At 35.3% G+C, this 21,358-nt stretch overlaps 1 protein-coding gene across 4 annotated transcripts; it reads right to left on the bottom strand.

Annotated features, from left to right (window-relative positions):
- Nucleotides 1-416: 416 nt before the first annotated feature.
- Nucleotides 417-20,170, bottom strand: LOC132127652 (SH3 domain-binding protein 2-like). Of its 4 annotated transcripts, none has more exons than XM_059539638.1 (13): nt 20,048-20,170; nt 8,584-8,723; nt 7,388-7,490; nt 5,823-5,940; nt 5,660-5,727; nt 5,285-5,367; nt 4,883-4,939; nt 4,120-4,633; nt 3,128-3,239; nt 2,618-2,673; nt 2,222-2,300; nt 1,064-1,123; nt 417-825 (listed from the first exon to the last, which is right to left on the bottom strand). In XM_059539638.1, the coding sequence occupies exons 2-13, from the start codon at nt 8,717-8,719 to the stop codon at nt 670-672; spliced, it is 1,542 nt and encodes a 513-aa protein (XP_059395621.1). In that variant the 5' UTR covers nt 8,720-8,723; nt 20,048-20,170; the 3' UTR covers nt 417-669. The 4 variants fall into 4 exon arrangements, with proteins under 4 accessions (XP_059395621.1, XP_059395617.1, XP_059395618.1 ...); XM_059539634.1 differs by lacking the exon at nt 20,048-20,170 and adding an exon at nt 18,198-18,427; XM_059539635.1 differs by lacking the exon at nt 20,048-20,170 and adding an exon at nt 18,198-18,427 and having other exon boundaries at nt 3,128-3,236.
- Nucleotides 20,171-21,358: the final 1,188 nt, after the last annotated feature.

Below are 21,358 nucleotides of genomic sequence, written 5' to 3'. Positions count from 1 at the left end.
TGGTCTTTTTAATTTATAATCAGTTTGTTTTATTTTCACTCTGTATTTAGTTTTAAGTGTGTATAATTCACCTCACAACAGTGTACAGTGCTCAAACATAACAATAACATCCAGTTATTAAATGACTTATATAATATACAATATAATACACATTTTGTACAATAAAATAATACTTACAGTATGAAATGTTGCAATAACATTCAGGCGTTCTTATGTGTGAATTAAAAACAACCATGGGAATATACATTGGGAGTTATTTTCCAGTGAAGAAGCATTGCACAGCATTGTCAGTGGTTCCTGTGTGATATTCAATTGAAATAGATATTTTACTGTATTCCAGATAACCAGTGAAAACAGTGATTAATACAATTGCATGCCAATCAGTCGGTTCTCAGCCAGTGCTAAGAACTTACTAAAGTGCACATTTGCTATTTAACACTGTTTGAGTCACTGGATCTTTGTCATTTTAATAGAACGCATCTCTTCTGAACACTGGACTTAAATGAACACAGTTCACTGGTTCACTGGATTAATGATGCATTGATATTCACAGTATATCACACTAGTGAGGGCATCAGTCGACTGGGCGCTCAGGTGTGATGGGAGGTGTCCTCCAGAAGGTGGCGCTGTCAGCGGGTGGGTGTTTCAGCACGGGACAGGGGGCCGATGTCACCTGGGTGGGTCGTAGCCGAACGGGAGATTTAAGCAGAGGGAGTAGTTGGGCATTGAGTGGTTATTGCTGGGCAGTGGGTTGATGTGATAGTTTTCTACCAGGTCAGATAAAGTGGGGAACGTCCGATCTGCCTCCAGATACACCCGCTGGTCCTGGAAATGTAGAAAAGAGAGCATAAAAAAGAATGAGTTTGATCTGGAATGACAACTGAAGGTACTACTGTAGCATTTTCTCAACATTCGGTAGCATTAACAGTGCAGGACAAAGTGTGTGCCGAAGTGAAAATACTACTGGTTAGAGTTTTGTACAAATCCCCTAGTAAGAACAAATCTTGCCTTGGTAAAAACGTCTGTACTGTAGATTTAGTGTCCATGCAAAATAGCAACTAACCTCCTCAAAGAGCCTAAAATTTCTGGCTTTGTTTATACCCGAGTCCCAAACAACCAGCACCTGTGTCAAACAGGAAAAATACACAGATACATTTGCAAAAACAAACAAAAGATAGATAGATATTCTATACAGAATGTCATTTATCTTTCAGTTAAAAAAGAAAAAAGTGTAACATATCTAGAATTACATGTAATTTTTTAAATATATATTTTTGTTACAAAATAATGAAACTTCAGATGCAACAACTTTTTTTTTATGCAGCTTTAATCAGGCTTTTATCAGGCTTTTGAACATATCAATTGGCATTTTTGATAATAAGGCATTCAATAACTAATAACCTTTTTTTTGCCTTCAAAGTGAAATTACTGAACCTAAACATGGGAGCTCAGTTAAAAAAAAAAGCTCTTTGAAAAGATAAAATAACAGAATAAATAAATAATAATAATTATATATATATATATATATATATATATATATACAGTACAGACCAAAGGTTTGGACACACTTTCACATTCAAAGAGTTTTCTTTATTTTCATGACTATGAAAATTGTAGAGTCACACTGAAGGCATCAAGGGCTATTTGACCAAGAAGGAGAGTGATGGGGTGCTGCGCCAGATGACCTGGCCTCCACAGTCACCGGACCTGAACCCAATCGAGATGGTTTAGGGGTGAGCTGGACCGCAGACAGAAGGCAAAAGGGCCAACAAGTGCTAAGCATCTCTCGGGGAACTCCTTCAAGACTGTTGGAAGACCATTTTAGGTGACTACCTCTTGAAGCTCATCAAGAGAATGCCAAGAGTGTGCAAAGCAGTAATCAAAGCAAAATGTGGCTACTTTGAAGAACCTACAATATGACATATTTTCAGTTGTTTCACACTTTTTTGTTATGTATATAATTCCATATATAATTCCACATGTGTTAATTCATAGTTTTGATGCCTTCAGTGTGACTCTACAATTTTCATAGTCATGAAAATAAAGAAAACTCTTTGAATGAGAAGGTGTGTCCAAACTTCTGGTCTGTACTGTATATATATATATGCATTAAAAAAAAGAAAAGAAAAAAGTAACCAAATAACATTTTTTAATAAATACAAGTTTTGTAGCCAATCTATATTTATTAACCCTATATATGCATGCTGGATCTGAGTTGTACCTGTGATGTTTTTCCTGTTCCTGATTTGCGGATGCAGTACAGACCATTGGGTGGGTAGGTGTATGTGTCCTTAAATAATCTATAATCATTAAATGAAGACAATTAACAATGTAATGACACATGGACTAGATGATCGGATCTTCAAGCAAAAACAGTGCAATTTCAACTCCATTCCACTAGAGGCCAGCAAAATACAGCTATCATGCTCATATACTGCTCATGCCTTCAAATCATTTCATGGATAAAAAAAACGAAAAGGTTTGGATTGACTGTTCTAAATGATTCGGTTTCTTTATTGCAAAACAATGCATCAAACCGTTGATTGCTATGAGTAACTAAACGTTACAGAATAAAAGTAATTAACAGAAACATTATTTTATTTTTTTTTCATTTTACCTTTCGACATTACTGGTTTCCATTGTGTCCACAAATACAGAGTTAGGCAAATTGATCTGATGAGAAAAAACATGTGACGAAAAGTCATTATTATTGCTATATGACTAAACAAGGTCAAACGTTGGGTGACAATATGGTTTTAAAAAAATATCTTGGTAAATGTTGCAACAGCAAGACAAAACAGTTTTATGAAATGATTTTCTAAAATCTATTTTGATTCAAAATGTCACTGAGGAAGTGACTCATGTTTTAGGCTTTGGCAGACAGAGGAAAGTTTATAAAGATGGCGAACATTTCTTCGTAAAACGCTAAAAGATCTAAAAACGCCCTGAAAAACTAAAATAAAAATAATATAAAATAAAAGTAAAATAAAGTTTTTAAAAATAAAAAAGTAAAAATATGCCTTTATTAAAACGAAATTGAATTTGTTTCCACAATATCAGTGTTAAATGGGCGTTTTCCCGAGTTAAGCTCAAGTGTTATCAGCAATAGAAGATGAGGTGAACTTACATTTTCATAGTCCTCATCATCTGAGTCCTCTTTAATTTTGCCCTGCACTCGGCTTTTTAAGGGCTTTTCTTCGATAGAAGAACGAAAGCTCTGTCCGTCCGGTGACGCTCTTCTAAGAAAAAGGAATTTTGTAAAATTTGTATAAATAGCCTAATCTTCAGAGATTCAACCAACATCCAAACAAGCTAAAAGCTAAAAATCATTTGGATGAACTTTAATCAGTTAATTAATTAATGAATTATACATAATTAAATAAATCGTAAACAAACAAATATATCAATAAACAGATGAATTAATACTTTTAATTATCATTATTATTTAAAAAGAGTCATGTGGAATGACCGACATGCAAAACATGCAGGGAAAAATCGATGATTTGATGATAAAGAAGATCTCTCATGACATTAATATGACAAGGCAAGGTTAGTTCAGGTTTTAAAATGTCAAGTATGTATTTCCAATAATAAAAACAACAATAATAATAATAACTATGAAAAAAAAACCCATAATATTTCTGAATAACTTATTGTAAAAATACTTGTTGCCCTTGAAACATATTGAATAGAATGTCAGATAAAATATTAATAAAATAATTAGCCAATTAAAACCATAAATCACTGTTATAATAATGATCAAGATGTGTACACTCACATGTATTCAAGGTGTATAATAGTTGTTTTTTTGCTGATTTTTTTAATATTTTAATGTTTTATGCAAACACAAGCCCTGTATATTATAAGACTCTTTAAGGATCTGTCACATAAGAAGTTTTATTCTAATCTTTGAAGCGTTTTGCGGCACTCTCAAATGTGAGGTTTAACACTCTCACACATCTGCATAAAAAGTCATTCTAGTTAAAGAACGCAGGTGTTATTCTTTTTCTATAACAGGACTGAGCATGAGCATATTTATACACGTGTAGCCATAAAAGTCTCTGTGGTGCAACCCCAAACCAGACACAGGTGTCAGTAACGAGAATGAAAGACTCTTACTGGAACAAGGGTCTGCTGGGTTTGGGTTTGGATGGTATCGGAGGTTTGGGTATCTGGCCGAGCACCTTGTTGCTGACAGAGCTGGACGGGTGAGGCGAGACGGGCCGTGGGCCAGGGGTGGGCTTCACCCCCAGGTGTGGTTTCGACGAGTTCAGAATCACTCTCTGCAGGTTCTCAACGATGGGTAAAGTAGCCGAGGTAGAGTTGATGTGAGAGGCATTCGGCTTCTTTTCACAAGCAGGCAGTGTGGAAAAGGGCCCTGACATGGGCTTCATCCTGTTTGGAGGGGGTAAAGGAGGCATGGGGCCAGGGGGGGCTCTGTTTGACAGGTGTACGCCTGGTTTCTCTAGGTGCGGGGCGTACGGCAGCGGCGGAGGAGGACCTTTGGCTGTACAGGACGGCTTTTTGAACGGAGGGGGAAGCAGAGGCGGTGGGCCTTTCGAGGGGCGGTTTTCTCTCGGCTGAACAGGAACAGGGGGTGGAGGATACGGTGGAGGAGGAACCGTGGGTCGACCTGAAAAAAAAACACATCAAACAGTTCTTCTACCGTCTGGGTACCGTCTAAGACAAATATTCTCAGACAATCTGAAGACAGCTACTGAAATGTGCCAAACTCTAATATAATTCCATTTAGAAAAGAGGTGCAAAACTATCACTGGGTTCAAAATGATCACCTTTTAGGTGCTAATATAACCATTTAGAGGAAAATAAAGTACTAATATGTATCTTTTAGAAAGAAATGACAGAATAATCAGACATCTACCTGCAGACCCAGGTGATATATCCTCTCCATCGCTGTCTTCATCTTGTGTCATATAATCTAAACCAAAACACAGAAATTCAGTCATGCACAATTTTAACTTTTTTTTTGCAATTTATTGATTTACAAAGTCAAATATTTAGTAAAAAAAAAATTCATGATAAAATTTTTGTATGATTTATATAATTATTTAATAATAATAATAAGTGCATTAACTATGTTTAACATAGCATTGACTAATGTTAATGATTATAAAAGATATCAAAGTATTGTGTAATTGTAAGCTAATGTTTACTAATTTATTTAAGAAAATAGACTCTATTGTTAAGTTTTTAAATATATAAAACATTTTTATAATAAATGTAAAAATGTCAAAGAAATAGCTTCATGTCTGTGGCTGTGTACCTGCTTCAGGATCTTCTTCAACAGGACTGATTTCCAGGGGCTCCTCTAACTGTCCATACAGGCTCTCAGAATCTAAATCATCACTATTAAAACACAAGACAGCAGAGAAAGCAGAATTACATTAACGAAGCGGTGATTAAAAGAAAGAGGAAGAGGTTACAGCTGTAGTGCAAAAAGTCCCAAAAAATTGAAGCTAAAATGTGAAGGTAAAAACCATATTGTGTAAGAATGATATAAATATAATTCATGCATCATGTTTGGTTTAAAAAGCACAACTGAAAATCCAAAGTAGCCTAAATGTGGTATAAGTGCAACGTGACCTAACATCTGACATCAACGACCGAGCAATTCAATGACGCTTAAGTTCAACTTTACCTTGGAAGAGGCAAATCTCGTTTATCGTTGTAATAGCTGATTTCTTTTCTTAAGTGCCGCATCCATTTCTGTCAGACATAAAAATACACACAATTGTTTCAATTAAACAGCAAAAAAAAAGTTAATAGATGTGCATTGCTATCTGTCAGGCCAATGATCTCACCCTTCTCTCATCCTCACTCGCCGCTGAGAAATACCACGTACGGTGTTTCTTACTGAAGTGGACGATCTTAAAAGGAAAAACATTGCTAGATGTTGTTTCCTCTGCTGCCCGTAAGACTCTGCCAAGCAAGAAAAACAGAGGTCTTTAAAAAGATAGTCATTTAAAGTTTACATTGAATTTAAATCTCTACTATTCAAAAGTTAGGGTCTTTATATATATATATATTCTGTATATATATATATATTATATATATATACTTCAATGCACACTACTGTATTATTTATTTATCTATATTATATTCAGCAAGGATACGTACATTAAATTGATCAAAATAAATGCTGTCCAATGATTAATCGCGATTAATTGCATCCAAAATAAAAGTTTTTGTTTATGTTATATATGTGTGTAGTGTGTTTATTTATTATTTATATATACAAAATACATTATATTTAAATATAATACAAACAGTATATATATATATATATATATATATATATATATATATATATATATATATATATATATATATATATATATATTCTGAAAATATTTACATGTATTTATTATGTATACATTTATGTACTATACAAATGTAACATATTTTTCTTAATATATACATGCATGTGTTTGTATTTATAAATAGCCTATGCATAATAAATAGACACAGTACACATGTATATTATGTTAACAAAAACTTTTTTTTTGATGCAATTAATTGCAATTAATCATTTTACCGCACTTATTAGAAATTTATAATGTTTCAAAAGAGTTATTTTTTTTTTATAAATATAACAGTTTCCACCAAAATATAAAGAATATGAATGATTTCTGAAGGATCATGTGACACTGAAGACTGGAGTAATGATGCTGAAAATACAGCTTAACATCGCAAAAATAAATTTCATTTTCACTTAGAATTTTTTTTATCTTAAGTTCAATAATATTTAAAAAAAATGCTGTTTTTTTTACTGTATTTGTGATCAAATAAATAATAATTTATATTTACATTTGATTGGAACTAATCCTAAATGTTTTAAAATGTGCAGTAAACTACAGTTTTCCTGCATCGTCAGTGTCAAATACATGGCTTAAGGGTCTGGATATATCTTGCTCATCCGTGGACACTCCCTGTGCTCTGCTGTATTAATTTAGAGGGCTATTTTTACCCAACCACACCAGGAAAAAAAAAAAATCCATGCACAATAATTACATGTTCACCATACGCTGAGGAAGAACTACAGCACGAATCAAACCACTTTAACTTCATGGAAAGTATGAGCTTATACAGAACATGGGACATTTACATGTACAGGACACACGTATGATGACCAGTTCGGTGCAGAATTGAAACTCTAGAATTTAAAAAAGGTCGCGTGAAGAACTCGCAGCTGTGGACAGGATGTGGCCTGCGATTGTGCCGAGATGGCCACTGGTAACTTAACATGGAGATTGCAAAATTGAGTACAGCCACTGAAATATTCACAAATGCATGATAATGCATGATAAATGCATCTGAACAAATGCAGTGGAGACCTATGGAGATAAATAATGCACTAATAACCAACCTGTTGTAGCCATTGAGTGAAAACGCTCCTTGAGGTGCGGCAGAAGTACTGCTCTTGAAATAGTAGATGCAGCCTTTGTGGATTATGATGAAGCGAAGAGGCCCTGTGAAATTGACAGAAACTCAATATATGTCCACAATACTTTCAGCACATAAATGAAAGCAAACTTGTTTGTAGTACTTCAGTGTTCATTTCTTATAGTAGCATTAGATCACACTTCACTACAAGATTCAGTTTGTTAACGCATTAGGTTTTATGAACAATAAGCGCTTTGCATTATTAAACTAAATTTAATGTTAATGTATACGACCTGAACTGTTTTAGCATATGTTAAAAAAAATTAACATTAACTTTACAACACTTGAATAAAAACTGTAACAAATATATTGCTCATTGATAGTTAATTCATTAACCAATCAATGACAACTACAACCTTGTTATCAAATGTTACCAAAGTGTTTTTTTGGTAACTTATGACACCTAATGCATTATCTAATGCTAACAAACTGAAACTTATATTGTTACAAAATATTCCAGGCTATGAAACAGCATTTGCATCCTATTTAACTTTTGGAGTAACCAGCATTAAATTACTGAATATCTGTAATATTTTAGAAAAGTTAACCTTAACCTGCAATTATGCTTAACAACTATTTAGTTACTGGTCAACACTGATGTATAAATCTGTATAAAACCATCCTGTGAGTGGGTAATACTTTTTCTACACAGGTGAACTTCTGGTTTATGGTCAATATGGTCAAAATTCCTGGATATTCCTTTAAAGAGACAGTTCAACCCTAAATGAAATCTTAGTTATTTTTAATTCACCATCATGCTATTACATACCTGCATGAATTTATATATTGTTCACAGTACACAAACAAGAATTAACTACAGAATGTTTCTGTTTTAAGTCTTGTTTGCACTTACAGTGAAAGCCAATGGGGTCCAACTAACACTAAACCCCATTAACTGTTTAACGAACAACATTTTTTCAAATATCATTTTTATGTTCCACAGAAGGAAGTCATAAAGGTTCAGAATGAAAGAGAAGGTGAATAAATGAAGACAGAATTTAAATTTTTGGGGTGAACTATCCCTTTAAATGAGAGACTAATTGCCTATAACTAATGTTAATGTATGTTTGATGTTTTGTCTGCTGACAGATCAATTCTAATGGGCCGTGCTAAACTCACATTTCATCAGGCTGAACTGGCTGCCCCCTTTCTTGTGCAGATATCCAGATGTGGTTACTCCTCCCGGCATGGTGAGCAGATTCTGAGCTCCGATAGCCCTCATGGGAATGGGCCAGGAGACCGGCGTAGTAGCCATGTTTCTGTAAACAACAATAAAGGTTTATTTCTGATTGGCAATGTTAGCTAGCCTCATACTCGACGATTACCCCAGAACACTCTAGAAACCACTTAGCAACCACCACCAGGACACACTAGCCCTGCTGTAACAACTACCAGAACATTTTAAGCCTAAAGCCAAATCACAGCTGTGCAGTGATTACATCATTACATCACTGAAATATTGGTATAAACCACTATTCAACACTCTTAAAAAAGAAGCTGCCAAATGAGTGATGCCATAGATTAGAAGAACCATTCTTGGTTCCCCAAAGAACCTTTCAGTCAATGGTTCTTAAAAGAACATTTTTTTTTCTTAGCACGAAGAACCTTTAAAAAATTCTAATTCAAAGTTCTTTCCACTAAAGAACCTCAATAGTTCTTCACGGAACCATATATGCCAATAAACAACCTTTAGTTTTGAAAATATAACTTTCAAAATCAAATATTAAAGGGATAGTTCACCTCAAAATTCTGTCACTAAAGACTCACCCTCATGTCGTTCCAAACCCGTAAGACCTTCGTTCATCTTCAGAACACTAATTAAGATATTTTTTATGAAATCTGAGAGCTCTCTGACCCTCCATAGACAGCAAGGATCCTTACACGATCAACGCACAGAAAAGTAACAAGGACATCAATAAAATAATCAATGTGACATCAGGGGTTCAACCGTAATTTTACGAAGCTATGAGAATACTTTTTTTGTAAACAAAGAAAACAATAATAAAATAATTTATTCAACACTTCTTCTCCTGAGTGACCGTCTTCTGGTATTTTGGAGAGTACCCAGAACGTAATCAACATAATCAGCACTGTTTATGTTCAGCATGTGCGTGCTGTCTACTGAACGGAAACAACATGTTACATTTAAACATTAAATTGATTACATTACGTTCGAAAGACTTCGTTAAGACGTTAACTCAGGGAGAAGAATTGCTGAATAAATTGTTATTATTGTTTTCTTTGAACACAAAATGTATTCTCGTAGCTTTGTAAAATTACGGTTGAACCCCTGATGTCACATGGACTATTTTAATGATGTCCTTGTTACGTTTCTGTGCGTTGATTGTGGTAGTACACTTGCTGTCTATGGAGGGTCAGAGAGCTCTCAGATTTCATCAAAAATATCTTAATTTGTGTTCTGAAGATGAATAAATATCTTACAGGTTTGGAACGACACGAGGATGAGTAATTAATTAAATAATTTTCATTTTTGGGTGAACTATCCCTTTAATGAACTTTACTTTTTAAGTTTGTAGACCTGTTATTAACATCACTTTGCACTGTTGGGCACAATCTTCCAGTTCAATGGTAAACCTACAACTAAAGAAGGCTGGGGTACAATGGTGGCAGACAGAAGAACACTTCTGATGTACTGATGCAATAAACCAGAACAATGTCCCTCTGCAAGTGACATACAGTATTTGTTTTAACATTTCTGGCTTCACCATCCTGAAGTCAATTAGTTTTTTGAAAGTGTTTTTATTCAAATGCCTGAAATTTTCCCACTTTCTTCTACAACATAAATTTTGTAAGTTTTACCCCCCTTTTTTAAGCTTTTAGTCATCATGGAAATGGTTGCTACAAGTGTCTAAATGTCACTAAGGATGTTGTCAGGACATAAAATGCCATCAAGCAGAACAGATGAACACATTCACTCACTCATCGCTTTCACATCCTCATTGTGTTTTAAATCAGCCTCTTAAGACTATTCTAACTCTTAACTTTGGTGGAAAATATTTTTTATATAGAAAGTGATGGTTACACTGAAGTCATGCAACCAGTAAATCTACATTTAGCTTTTTACTTTTGCGATTGGATAAAGGCTTCAACATTTATGCATGTTGAGTTCAGGTGTGAATACTGCCATGATGAGCAAAACGTTTAAGAATCAGAAACTTTTGTTGGCACCAGATCTTATTTTCTGTAATAATCCAATGGAGAATTATTACAGAGCCAATGGAAAAATCTTATTTATAAGCGGATCGTTCCGGTCCTTGATTCTGATTGGGTGAGCCGTGTTCAAAGCTGTTGTAAATTACTCTATAAACATACACCTTTGTTTACTTCTGTGTGTTGCTCGGCAACCACTTTAATGGAACTGTTTCTGAGGAACATTGTTTGGTGGAAGAATACTGTTTTTATTAATATTGTTACATTTTATTTGCACTGTTTTATTCTGTGAAACCTTACTACGTACATGGAATAACTGTTTTATAAAAGCAATAAGCAAAATTCTTAAAAATAATATATATTTTTTTTCTTTTGAGGGAATCAGGGTCATGATATCTTCCTTTAGCTTTCAAAAACGATACAATCACTGGAGCAATTAAGAGCTAACGTTGAAAATACCACACTATTTCCATAAGTCTGTATATATTGATGTAAATAATATTACATGAACCAAAAAAAAAAAAAACTGGTGCTAAACTGGTTCCTTGGGGCCTCAGCAAACCTCCAAGATGGTGTGAAGATTAATTAGAATAGTTTTAAATAAGATAAAATAAACATTAAAATAAATGAAAACAATTGAAACACAAGATATTTCAAATTTTAATTCACTTAATAACAGTTTCTTTGAAAAACCATTTTGATTTAAAAAGTGTTTAAAATTATTTTTATTGACCTAGTCATGCAATGCCATTAAATCATGTAACTCCATGTAAAATCCTTTTCCTTAATCCAAAAAAATCATGAACAACAGGAAAAGTCAAGAGGACCTGATGTCATGGGGCCTTGGAGTCAAAAAGTTTGAGAACCACTGTGCAAAACTAAACGATAAATGAAAACCTTCGCCAACTGAACAGATAATACAAGAATCAGACATATCAAATCGTCAACCAAACCAATTAAAATACAAAACGAAGAGAGCAAACCCAGACGATCATAAACAATGAAAAACCACAACAGCCGTACAAAAGCATAAACAATCACAGGAACCAAAACTAAATTCCTGCTTCACATCCACAATTTCAATTTTTAAAGCGAGTTCCCAGGAATTTGACAATGTGAGAGTATTTTGTGATCACGAACTCCACATAATTCTACATCACTTAAACACGCCAACTCCAAACAAACTTCAAACCACAAACCCAAGTGTCCCATGATCCCACACGCTTACCTGCTGCTGACACATCTTCTGATGCTCTGCACTGCTTTACTCTCTCTCAACATACTGCCAGAGACCAGAGACCATCAAGAGTTTGAGGACATGCTCGTCTCACCACAGAATTCACAGCTATCTCCAAACCTCCAGCAAAAACCTTGAATCTGACCAGGACAAAGAAAGGACAGGAAACCCTACATTTCCTTTGGAAAGTTCGAGCCCCTCCTTGGCTGTGGAGCGCACAGTGGAATTTGCTATTGCTTATTCGTAACACTGGAGGTCTGAGAGCCAGTCAGCAGATACAGACGGGATCGGAGGAAAGTCCATCTAACACTGGGTGGAGTGGGGAGATGTGAATACCATGGGAAAATCGTGACCTAAATGAGAAGTGTAATGGTAGAGTATAGTGCATCTCATCATGACATTATAGTTCCCTACCAAAGAATTATGGTCCAGAAGTGTGCTTGTGGCAAGGGGATGCTATTTTTAGGAGTTAAGTAGAAGTTTAGTGTGGCACTGTAAGCAAAATGCTCTTGACCTTCTAACAGACTTCACTTCAAGGAAATTAAAAGACCAGCAACTGTATTTTAATACCATCGTAGCTTGTCGTAGCAGCGGCATGCCTTCTTATCGAAGTCCTTCTTTCTCTTGAGGTTTTGGTGTTGATGTAATGAAGTTAAAAAGAGTCTGCACAAGAACTCTACCAGCAGACTGTCTGATCTCTGTTGCTCAATGTTTCCCACAATGATTGACATCAGGTGTCATTTAACACAAGATAAGAGGCATGTGTGTTTTGTTGGCACCTTTGAAACTGAGTATAATAGTGTTTCTTTTCTTTGAAGACTATTTGAATTCTTAAAAGTCATTACTGTTACTATCGTCTTCAAGTTAAAAGAAAAAAACTTGATTTTTTTTCAATCATTTTCAACAAAATGTAACTGTAAGGCTTCTGAAAAATCTGCCATACACAACACATGCTCATTAAACACCTTAACCATGATTAAAAAAAATAAATAATAATAATTGTATAATAGTGTAGTGCCTCTAAAAATGTCATGTGGTGTAAAGCTTTTTCACAAACATTACAAATTATTAGGCAAATAAAGGTTTCAAATATTTATAATATCTATAGTGTTTCAGTGCTTTTTGAAACTCAGCAATTTAAAGGGTTAGTTCACCCAGATAGCAAAATTATGTAATTAATAACTTACCCTCATGTTGTTTCAAACCAGTAAGACCTCTGTTTATCTTGGGAACACAGTTTAAGATATTTTAGATTTAGTCTGAGAGCTCTCAGTCCCTCCATTGAAACTGTGTGTACGGTCTACTGTCCATGTCCAGAAAGGTAAGAAAAACATCATCAAAGTAGTCCATGGGACATCAGAGGGTCAGTTAGAATATTTGAATATATTTTGGTGAACTGAAGGATTCGTTCGCGAACCAGATATCCAGACTGCTTTGTTTTGAACTGTCTCACAACAGACACGGAAGAGAAGACAATGCTGAATAAAGTCGTCATTTTTGCTATTTTTGGACCAAAATGTATTTTCGATGCTTCAAAATATTCTAACTGACCCTCTGATGTCACATGGACTACTTTGATGTTTTTCTTACCTTTCTGGACATGGACAGTATACCGTACACACAGTTTCAATGGAGGGACTGAGAGCTCTTGGACTAAATCTAAAATATTCCCCCCCCCAAAAAAAAACCTTTTTGGTAACACTTTATTTTGTGTCCTTGTTACACATGTACTTACTATTATAATAATGATTAATTATGGATAATTACATGAAAGTACCCTAAGCCAATACCTAATCATAACACTAACCATATAATAAGTACATGTAGTTTATTAACATTACTCATTTCTTAAATATGTAATTACATTGTAACAAGGACACCTTAAAATAAAGTATAACCCACTTTTTTTACAGTGTCCTTTTTACCTGTTCCATTTAATTATTATAGTATTTATACAAATTTACATTCAACTAATCCCAATCCAAACCCTATGGTACGAACATGTTTTTAATTCATATTACTATCAGTACTTACTTATATAATATACATTGCAAAAAGGACACATTAAAATAAAGTGTAACAAAAAACTAGTCAAGTATTCGAGTATTACTCAGAATGACCCAGCAGCGCCCTTCTACTGCAAACAAACACATGGGTTACTCTAAGCTATGAAATATTAATCTTAAATCTCCAGAAGAACATAAACACAGACGTAATCAGACACAGGATAGTCATGCTCTATAGAAACTGTAACAAAAAACAGGGTGGGGTGGGGAAGATTTTAGCCTCATTCAAACTACTTCCTGATCCTGTTGCTAAACGTAACTCTGTGTTTTGATATGCATGAAGTGCAAAGAGGTCAAATACAGTTTACGTTTCATGTTTAAAACGTGAGGAATTTCAGAGGGTACAATTTAGCACAGAGCTGGATTCTCCATCGGGAATTAAATGGATCATGAAAAGTGGGCTTAATGTAACATGAATGGAGACACACCGCTTTCAGAGGGGGAGCTAATGTAATAATTAAAAGTCATTTTGCCATTTTTCTTGTGTGTATGTGTGTGTGTAGAATATCATGCATATACAATCAGAATTGTGTGAAATGAAGAAGTAAACATGGAAAAATTAATACGGTCGTCTTGGAGGAATTCCCGAAAGCACACACAACCACAATGTTCACTCTAATGCTCCCCCTTTTTGAAAGTACAAGAGTTCAAATCAGCCAGTCCAAAAGAAGAAGGGAACTGAAACATATTTGGCTTTTTTCCCCACCCACATTATTACGATGACAATGTAAAGTTCTTGTAGAAATGTAAGAAATTTAAAAAGGTCTTTTAGAGGCAGTGCAAGTTATTACAATTTGATTAAAGATTAGCCTACAAGTAAAAGTCTCTTTCTTTTGAATAGCACTATTCACAATAAGACCAGGAATCTGCGAAGTGAATAGTATAAATTTCCACTAAATAAAAGCAAATGACATATTGTACGTCAGTGGTGTGTCAGACTTTCCACACAACACTGTTTACTGCTTGAGACATTTTAACTATGTTTCCATTCACAATGACCAGAACTCGACCTGCTCTTAAGGTGTGGGCAAGTTTAATAATATACTGATATACAAATGTTTTGTTTGGTGAAATACCATTGGAGAGGCGTCTGTCACACTGTTCTGATTTACAGTACTAGGCAAAGTGCAGAAGCTGAGACTACTACACCAAATCAACATATACCAGTATTCAATAACACTGTAAATGCCTAGCTTTTTATCTTCTATGCGACATCCAAAGATGAATGCTGATAGTCACTTTAAGCGGACTAGTTGTCTAGTCGTTAGTCAGTGTGTAAATCCCCTGTAAAAAAAAATTGAACAAGGTTTTAAATGTTATTAGCACAGCTGAGTGTCACATTACAACACCTGTTAAAACTAGTCCACATATGTTATGTTTAGGCATATGTGGGAAAAGAGTGATTCTGTGGATGAATAATCAGGATTTGTTAGGTCGGCAGGCCCGGAGCCAGCTATGAGGTCACTGAGGTCCGGACCTCGGTACATTTTTCATGTTTCGAAATTAAAATTTGTTCTCTGATTGACTCATTTGCTACTAAACTCCTCATATGAACGTCTGCATGTATAAATCAGAAATTTTAGCGTCCGTGGTATGAAAATGATCGCTGCGAGACGCTGCCCCAAATCCAGCTATTATAAACGTTTTTGACTAGTTCATCCACTTAATTTGACACTTTAGAAAGTTAATAAAGTTAATAACTTTAATAAAGTTTATAAATGTAACGTTATCTTATCTCATTTCCAAAATATTTGAAGTAATTTCGGTTTATTTTGTTTATTTATAGGTTTTTGTTTATTTTATTTAGCAATATCTGGCAACATTGCATCGCCCATATTAGTCTGGCAGTTATCAAAAAAAAGTGCAAATAGCTATATATTTTATTTATACTATGTTAAAATAGGAGGATTTTCTGCTATTTATACTACTAATCATTGCAATTATCTGCACCTCAGTATTGTAGTGCATTACAAAACAGTAGGCAATACCACGACTTAGGTGTCCTTGAGCAAGGCATCGAACCCCCAACTGCTCCCCGGGCGCTGCAGCATAAATGGCTGCCCACTGCTCCGGGTGTGTGCTCACAGTGTGTGTGTGTTCACTGCTCTGTGTGTGTGCACTTCGGATGGGTTAAATGCAGAGCACAAATTCTGAGTATGGGTCACCATACTTGGCTGAATGTCACTTCACTTTCACTTTCACTTTCACTCACTTTCAATAACTTATTGAGTGTAAATTTAAATTTTAATTCAAATTATTAAATGGATGCCACCTTATTGGGACAATAAAGCCCTCCCTACACCTATCCTAACCCTACCCAATACTTTATTTTCACCTTTTTGATTTACTTCATTTTCATTGAAAATAGATGCTTTTCTATGAAAATGAGCATCCCTCCAAAAACATCTAAATTTCTGTCTCTTTTCAAGGGTTAGTGTATATAATTAGTAGTATTTATAGGGGTTATTATAGCACAAATCTAAAATAAAGGGGTTATTATTACCTCACTAATTTACAAATCCTGGCTACAGCCATGTATGTCGGTACATTCCACTATATCTGGAACTTGTCCACTAATTCTTTTCTGTACGGATGGCTAGGCCAGAGTAATTTTCCATGCTGGTCTTTTCCACATGTCAGCTAAACAGTCTCTTCCTAAATGTCTAATGTGTGTGGTCACCTTAGTGAAATTGAATGGGTCTATTGTTAATATTATAGAGATGTATAAGGCACAGTGCACATACTAATAACATTTAATGTAGAAACAATTTTCACTCAGATATTGCTAGTAAATTTTACAATTACAGAGAAATGGCAAGTAATAGTATTTTCTCGTAAAACATACTCAAGTAATGGATTATATATATAATTTTTTTTTCTGTGCACAGAAGTCGCTTTCTCTGAATCTGTTGCGACATCCATGCGGGGAAATTTTTCACCCTCGAAATTCCTGATCGTGTGAATTTCTGTTAAAATTTCATCATTTCATCGAACAATATTAAATGTGACCTCACAATTCTTGACAATCCTTTGCAAAAATAAAAAGTACAGAGAGGACAGACATTACTCTGCTACAAAGACATGTTTAGACAAGATTAATATGCTTAAACCCATTATATACTAATATAAAAGCATATATTTGGCAACAATGTGGAATAGGGAGCACATACTCACTATTAACACTATAAAGAGTTTTCCCTCAGTTAACCCCTAATTTGCTACTTATTGGTATTAAGTAAGGTAGATGTTGTATTGTTTATGTATAAGGTAGTGTTAAGGGATCTAGAATATGGTCATGCAGAATAACACATTAATATAGCACCTTATAAGTACAAATAAACAGCTAATATGCTATAATATGCATGCAAATACGCAACTAATAGTGAATAGTGTTCGCTATATGTTAGACACAAATTTTCTCTATCTACACAAGGCTGTTTTTAATGAGGGCGCGGTTTTCTTATGTTTATGCATTTCGCAAGAAAGAGGTAAGAAAGAGTCTGTGGGCAGCAGTTGCCGTTATTATTTTTGTTCTGCATCTACATCCTTCCTGCATTTCCTGCCTCCTAATATGTGCACATCACTTTTAAAACGGAAGAGAGGCTTTAAAATTAAACAGGAGATGAGATACACATGAAACACTCCATCAATGGCACATGATGTTCGTCTCAAACATCTGCCCACACAGGTTAGCAATAACAACATCGTCTCAGTCAGTTGGATACTCCCCCATATGGATGCATGTACATCCAGACTGAAAAGGTCATGTAAACACATTTTACAAGAGGTAGGAGTTTAGCGGTAAAGGTGTAGTGTAAAGTACATTTTGCGGCCTTGAGTATGGTAGGGGTTTTCCCTGTAAAAAAACAGTATGAATGAAAAAACACAAGGACACTTTCTTTAAATTCAATCCACATGTTACATTTTATCTGGAGTCAAACTACAGATTGTATGTGGCCAATACTAATAAGCACTACTTTATTTTGTGGGCACCATGTGGGTGAGATTCAGTCCATCAATACAAACTACCCACATTTTTACCTTACTTCTTAAAATCGATAAGAAATCTCAATCACATTTACTTTTTGGTCCAGCACAATACTGGTCAACAAACTGCAGTAATCCTCAAACTTGTGGGATTTACTAACTAAAGTCAAAAGCAAATAATCAATACCATCATTAATGGAGTCACAGACTATCAGATTATAGATTTCTAAGAGGACTCGAAAAGCAGAAAGACAAAGAACCCGCATACTTACTTGTTACAGAAATCTTGGATGCACATCTTCGCATGCGACTGTTGTAAGTGACCAAAGGAGCGCTTTTTTTTCACCGAGAGAGCCATTGATACTGGCTGGTGTTTGTCACCATGTTCTCTGGTTGATGCGTGGCATCCAGTCGGAAGTTGATTGAGTTTGTTGAGGATTCAGGCACAACTGATAGAGCGGAGGCGAGCGGAGACGGCCTGTGATCTCAGGCTCACGCACAGTGCAAGTCATTTCCTCTCAGGGCCCACATTGTCGCAGTCTTTTTCTGTGTCACAAAGTCACTTCCTTTTGGTGGCTGTATGGACAAACTGATTGGCCAAAGTTCTCAGGACTTGAATTCACTGGCAGGGACTTTCCACGTCTTTTAGCATGAAACAACGAAGTCGTGGCGGCTGGTCTGACAAGCTTGCAACAGCGTTTGTTGACTCCTAGAAATATATCGTAGCCTGTAGGCTTCTATGTACAGTACATCCGTGTAACCCAAGGCTACCAGAGTCTGAAAACTGAAGTGTGCTGTGTGAAACTTCATGGTTGAGTGCAAACAAACAGTCGTCCGTTAGTGGTTAGTATCACTTGCTCATTTTAAGGTTGGAGATTTGAACAACAAAGCCTAATCTTAACTACTAAATTTTGACATGTAAGTCCTCTGAAACGGTTTTGGCTACATGAATAGTAACTCAAATGTGTACTATTACTTTTCTAAGTAATACAATTTACAGTTGTCACAGAAATGAGCAACAAAATCCAAAATTCTCTAGCCAAATGTTGGTCAAAACTTTTACTTTTTGACCAATTACAAAGCACCTAACTACCAAGAATAACCTTTGTTTTATGAATAAATACTTTTGAATTTTGAATGCCAGCAGTCATATATGTTCAGTTTCCTAAAGATGTGGTAAACACAGGTGTCCCCACAGGTAAACAAAGCCTTTTCATACTTCCTTTTTATTAACACGGTTGTCTGTGTTATTTAGAGCAAACTACATAAAAGCATTACACATGACACACAGCTGACCAAGTTTGTAATACAATCTTAAGCAAACGTTTTTGCATGAGACTATACAGAGACTTTACACTCAAATTCAGTTATCTACTCTAGTCAGATTTACGTTTATAGTGCATCGTCCATATATTTTCACAATACACATTCATTTCAAAGATGATTTACTGAAAATCATGATGTTAATGTTTGTAATATCGTCACTTTTTTATGACTTATATATATAGTATATATTGCGAGTATTTCCTGCGTTACATAAAAATCTAGGCCAAAATATAGTTACATTTTGAGACAAAATAAAAAACGAAGCAGTTGAGATTGTGTCGAGAACCGTAATCATGAAAAAAATACCACGTTTAATCTTTCAATTAGAAACACAATGACTTAACCGAACAACATCTCTACTTTAACTCCACTCGATGCTGTTTATCTACATATGAGACACCAAACACCATCCAACTGATCTTCAACTGATAAGTACTTCAAAACCACCCAATTATGACAGAATTTAATGAACTGCAGTAGTTTGCCAAAGCAATAGCAGCCTTACTATGATGATACTTCCAGATTTGGTTTCATTTAGGAAAGGAAAGTGTACCTTCTACAACATCCTCTAAAAATAAAAATGAGCAGAAATCCCCTGAAAGAGGATGCAATTTAAACGAGTTCCTTCTCTTTTTCATCAGCATGGTGGGATGAATTCGAGTTACATCGCCTCTCCGGATCCCCATGATCCACCCCAGTATTTTTAGCCAAAAGCAAATTCTGTAAAGCAACTATTAACAGAATACCAGGCGTCATCATGTAAATGTTTTTGTTTCAAATGAATAAAAGAACTTACCCATTGAGATGATCTAATGGAGATTAGCTTGTGCGCTTAATGTTAGTGGTTAATAGTGAGTCCACTTCCTCTCTTCTGCACTTGAATATGCTATTTATGGTCCTCCCATTTACAACTCTGCGTTTGTTCTGTTGCTCATCAAGAGCTGGTTTCAATCAGCCATGCAAACCCACTGAACATCTTCATGCATCGATGAGTTCATGCATGATTCTTTGCACTGCATAAATGTCATATATTCAGCTTACACGTCTATATTCTTGCAATTCAGTTCAATAGAATTTTTTTTGTAAAGGTTTTAAGTGCCTAGCTACAGAAACTACTGTTCAATGCATCTATTACAGGCAAAAATATTTTTGCCTTATGTTACATCATTCTCGTGTAGCAATTCGTTTTATGTCTCCGATTGAATGCTGGTGACTGCAAGATAGCTGAAGAAAAAGTATCAAAGTTTTCACTAGCTTTGGGTTTTAGCTCTGCATAAATAAAATGTTGCATCAGACGTGCGCTGCTTTTGAATTGTTTTCTGTTGGCTGTGCATTACGGGAATCAGCGAGCAATGCAACAGCCTATTTGAGTTATAAATGGTGACTATATGGTTAAAATAGATAAGAAAACAAAATTACCAGAAACAATTCATTATGCAAATAAGTGCAACAATGAATGGCAGTTGCAATGTACATATAGAGGGTTTTCACGACGCGTCATCAATCCGGAAATCAGCCATCTTGGAGGCACAGAACGTAAACAATGCCATTGAAAGGACTCGCAAATTTGGCTGATTATTGCTGCTGGAAATTTTTTAGAGTTTTGGTCTGTACTAATCGGTCGCATAGGTTAAAAACATTTCGAGTTCTGTCAAAAGTTAAAGAGAAGCGAGCAAAAAAAGTGATTAAAGACAACTTTGTGGTTGATAGAGGTACAGATGGTACAGCACATGTGAAAATGAAGCGTCGACTATGGCTTAAATGTTGATGTAGTTAACTATGGCTACATTCACACTGTTAGTCCAAGATTCTGATCTAAAATAATGATGTCCAGATGGTTCAGATCTGATTTGTGTGTCCATGCAGCTCTTTGGCAATACGGGAATGACGTTACGTTGATGGGGGTGTTTACATTTGCGATAGACATGTTGTTTTATTAAAATTTTACAACTTGGAAATGTGTAGCCGACGCGCTGGACTACTGCGTCTTGAGCTGCAGAAGTGGCTGGTATGTAACGTTACAGCTTTTTTTCCACGCTGCGTTGGTTTCAAAAATAATAATTGTCTGCTCGTCTGGCACTCTACAGCAACAAAGCCTTGTTTCGGC

This window comes from Carassius carassius, chromosome 45 (assembly GCF_963082965.1).
Source record: "Carassius carassius chromosome 45, fCarCar2.1, whole genome shotgun sequence".
NCBI lineage: Eukaryota > Metazoa > Chordata > Actinopteri > Cypriniformes > Cyprinidae > Carassius > Carassius carassius.
Note: the sequence above shows the minus strand (reverse complement) of the source record. Positions and strands in the feature narration are given on the sequence as shown.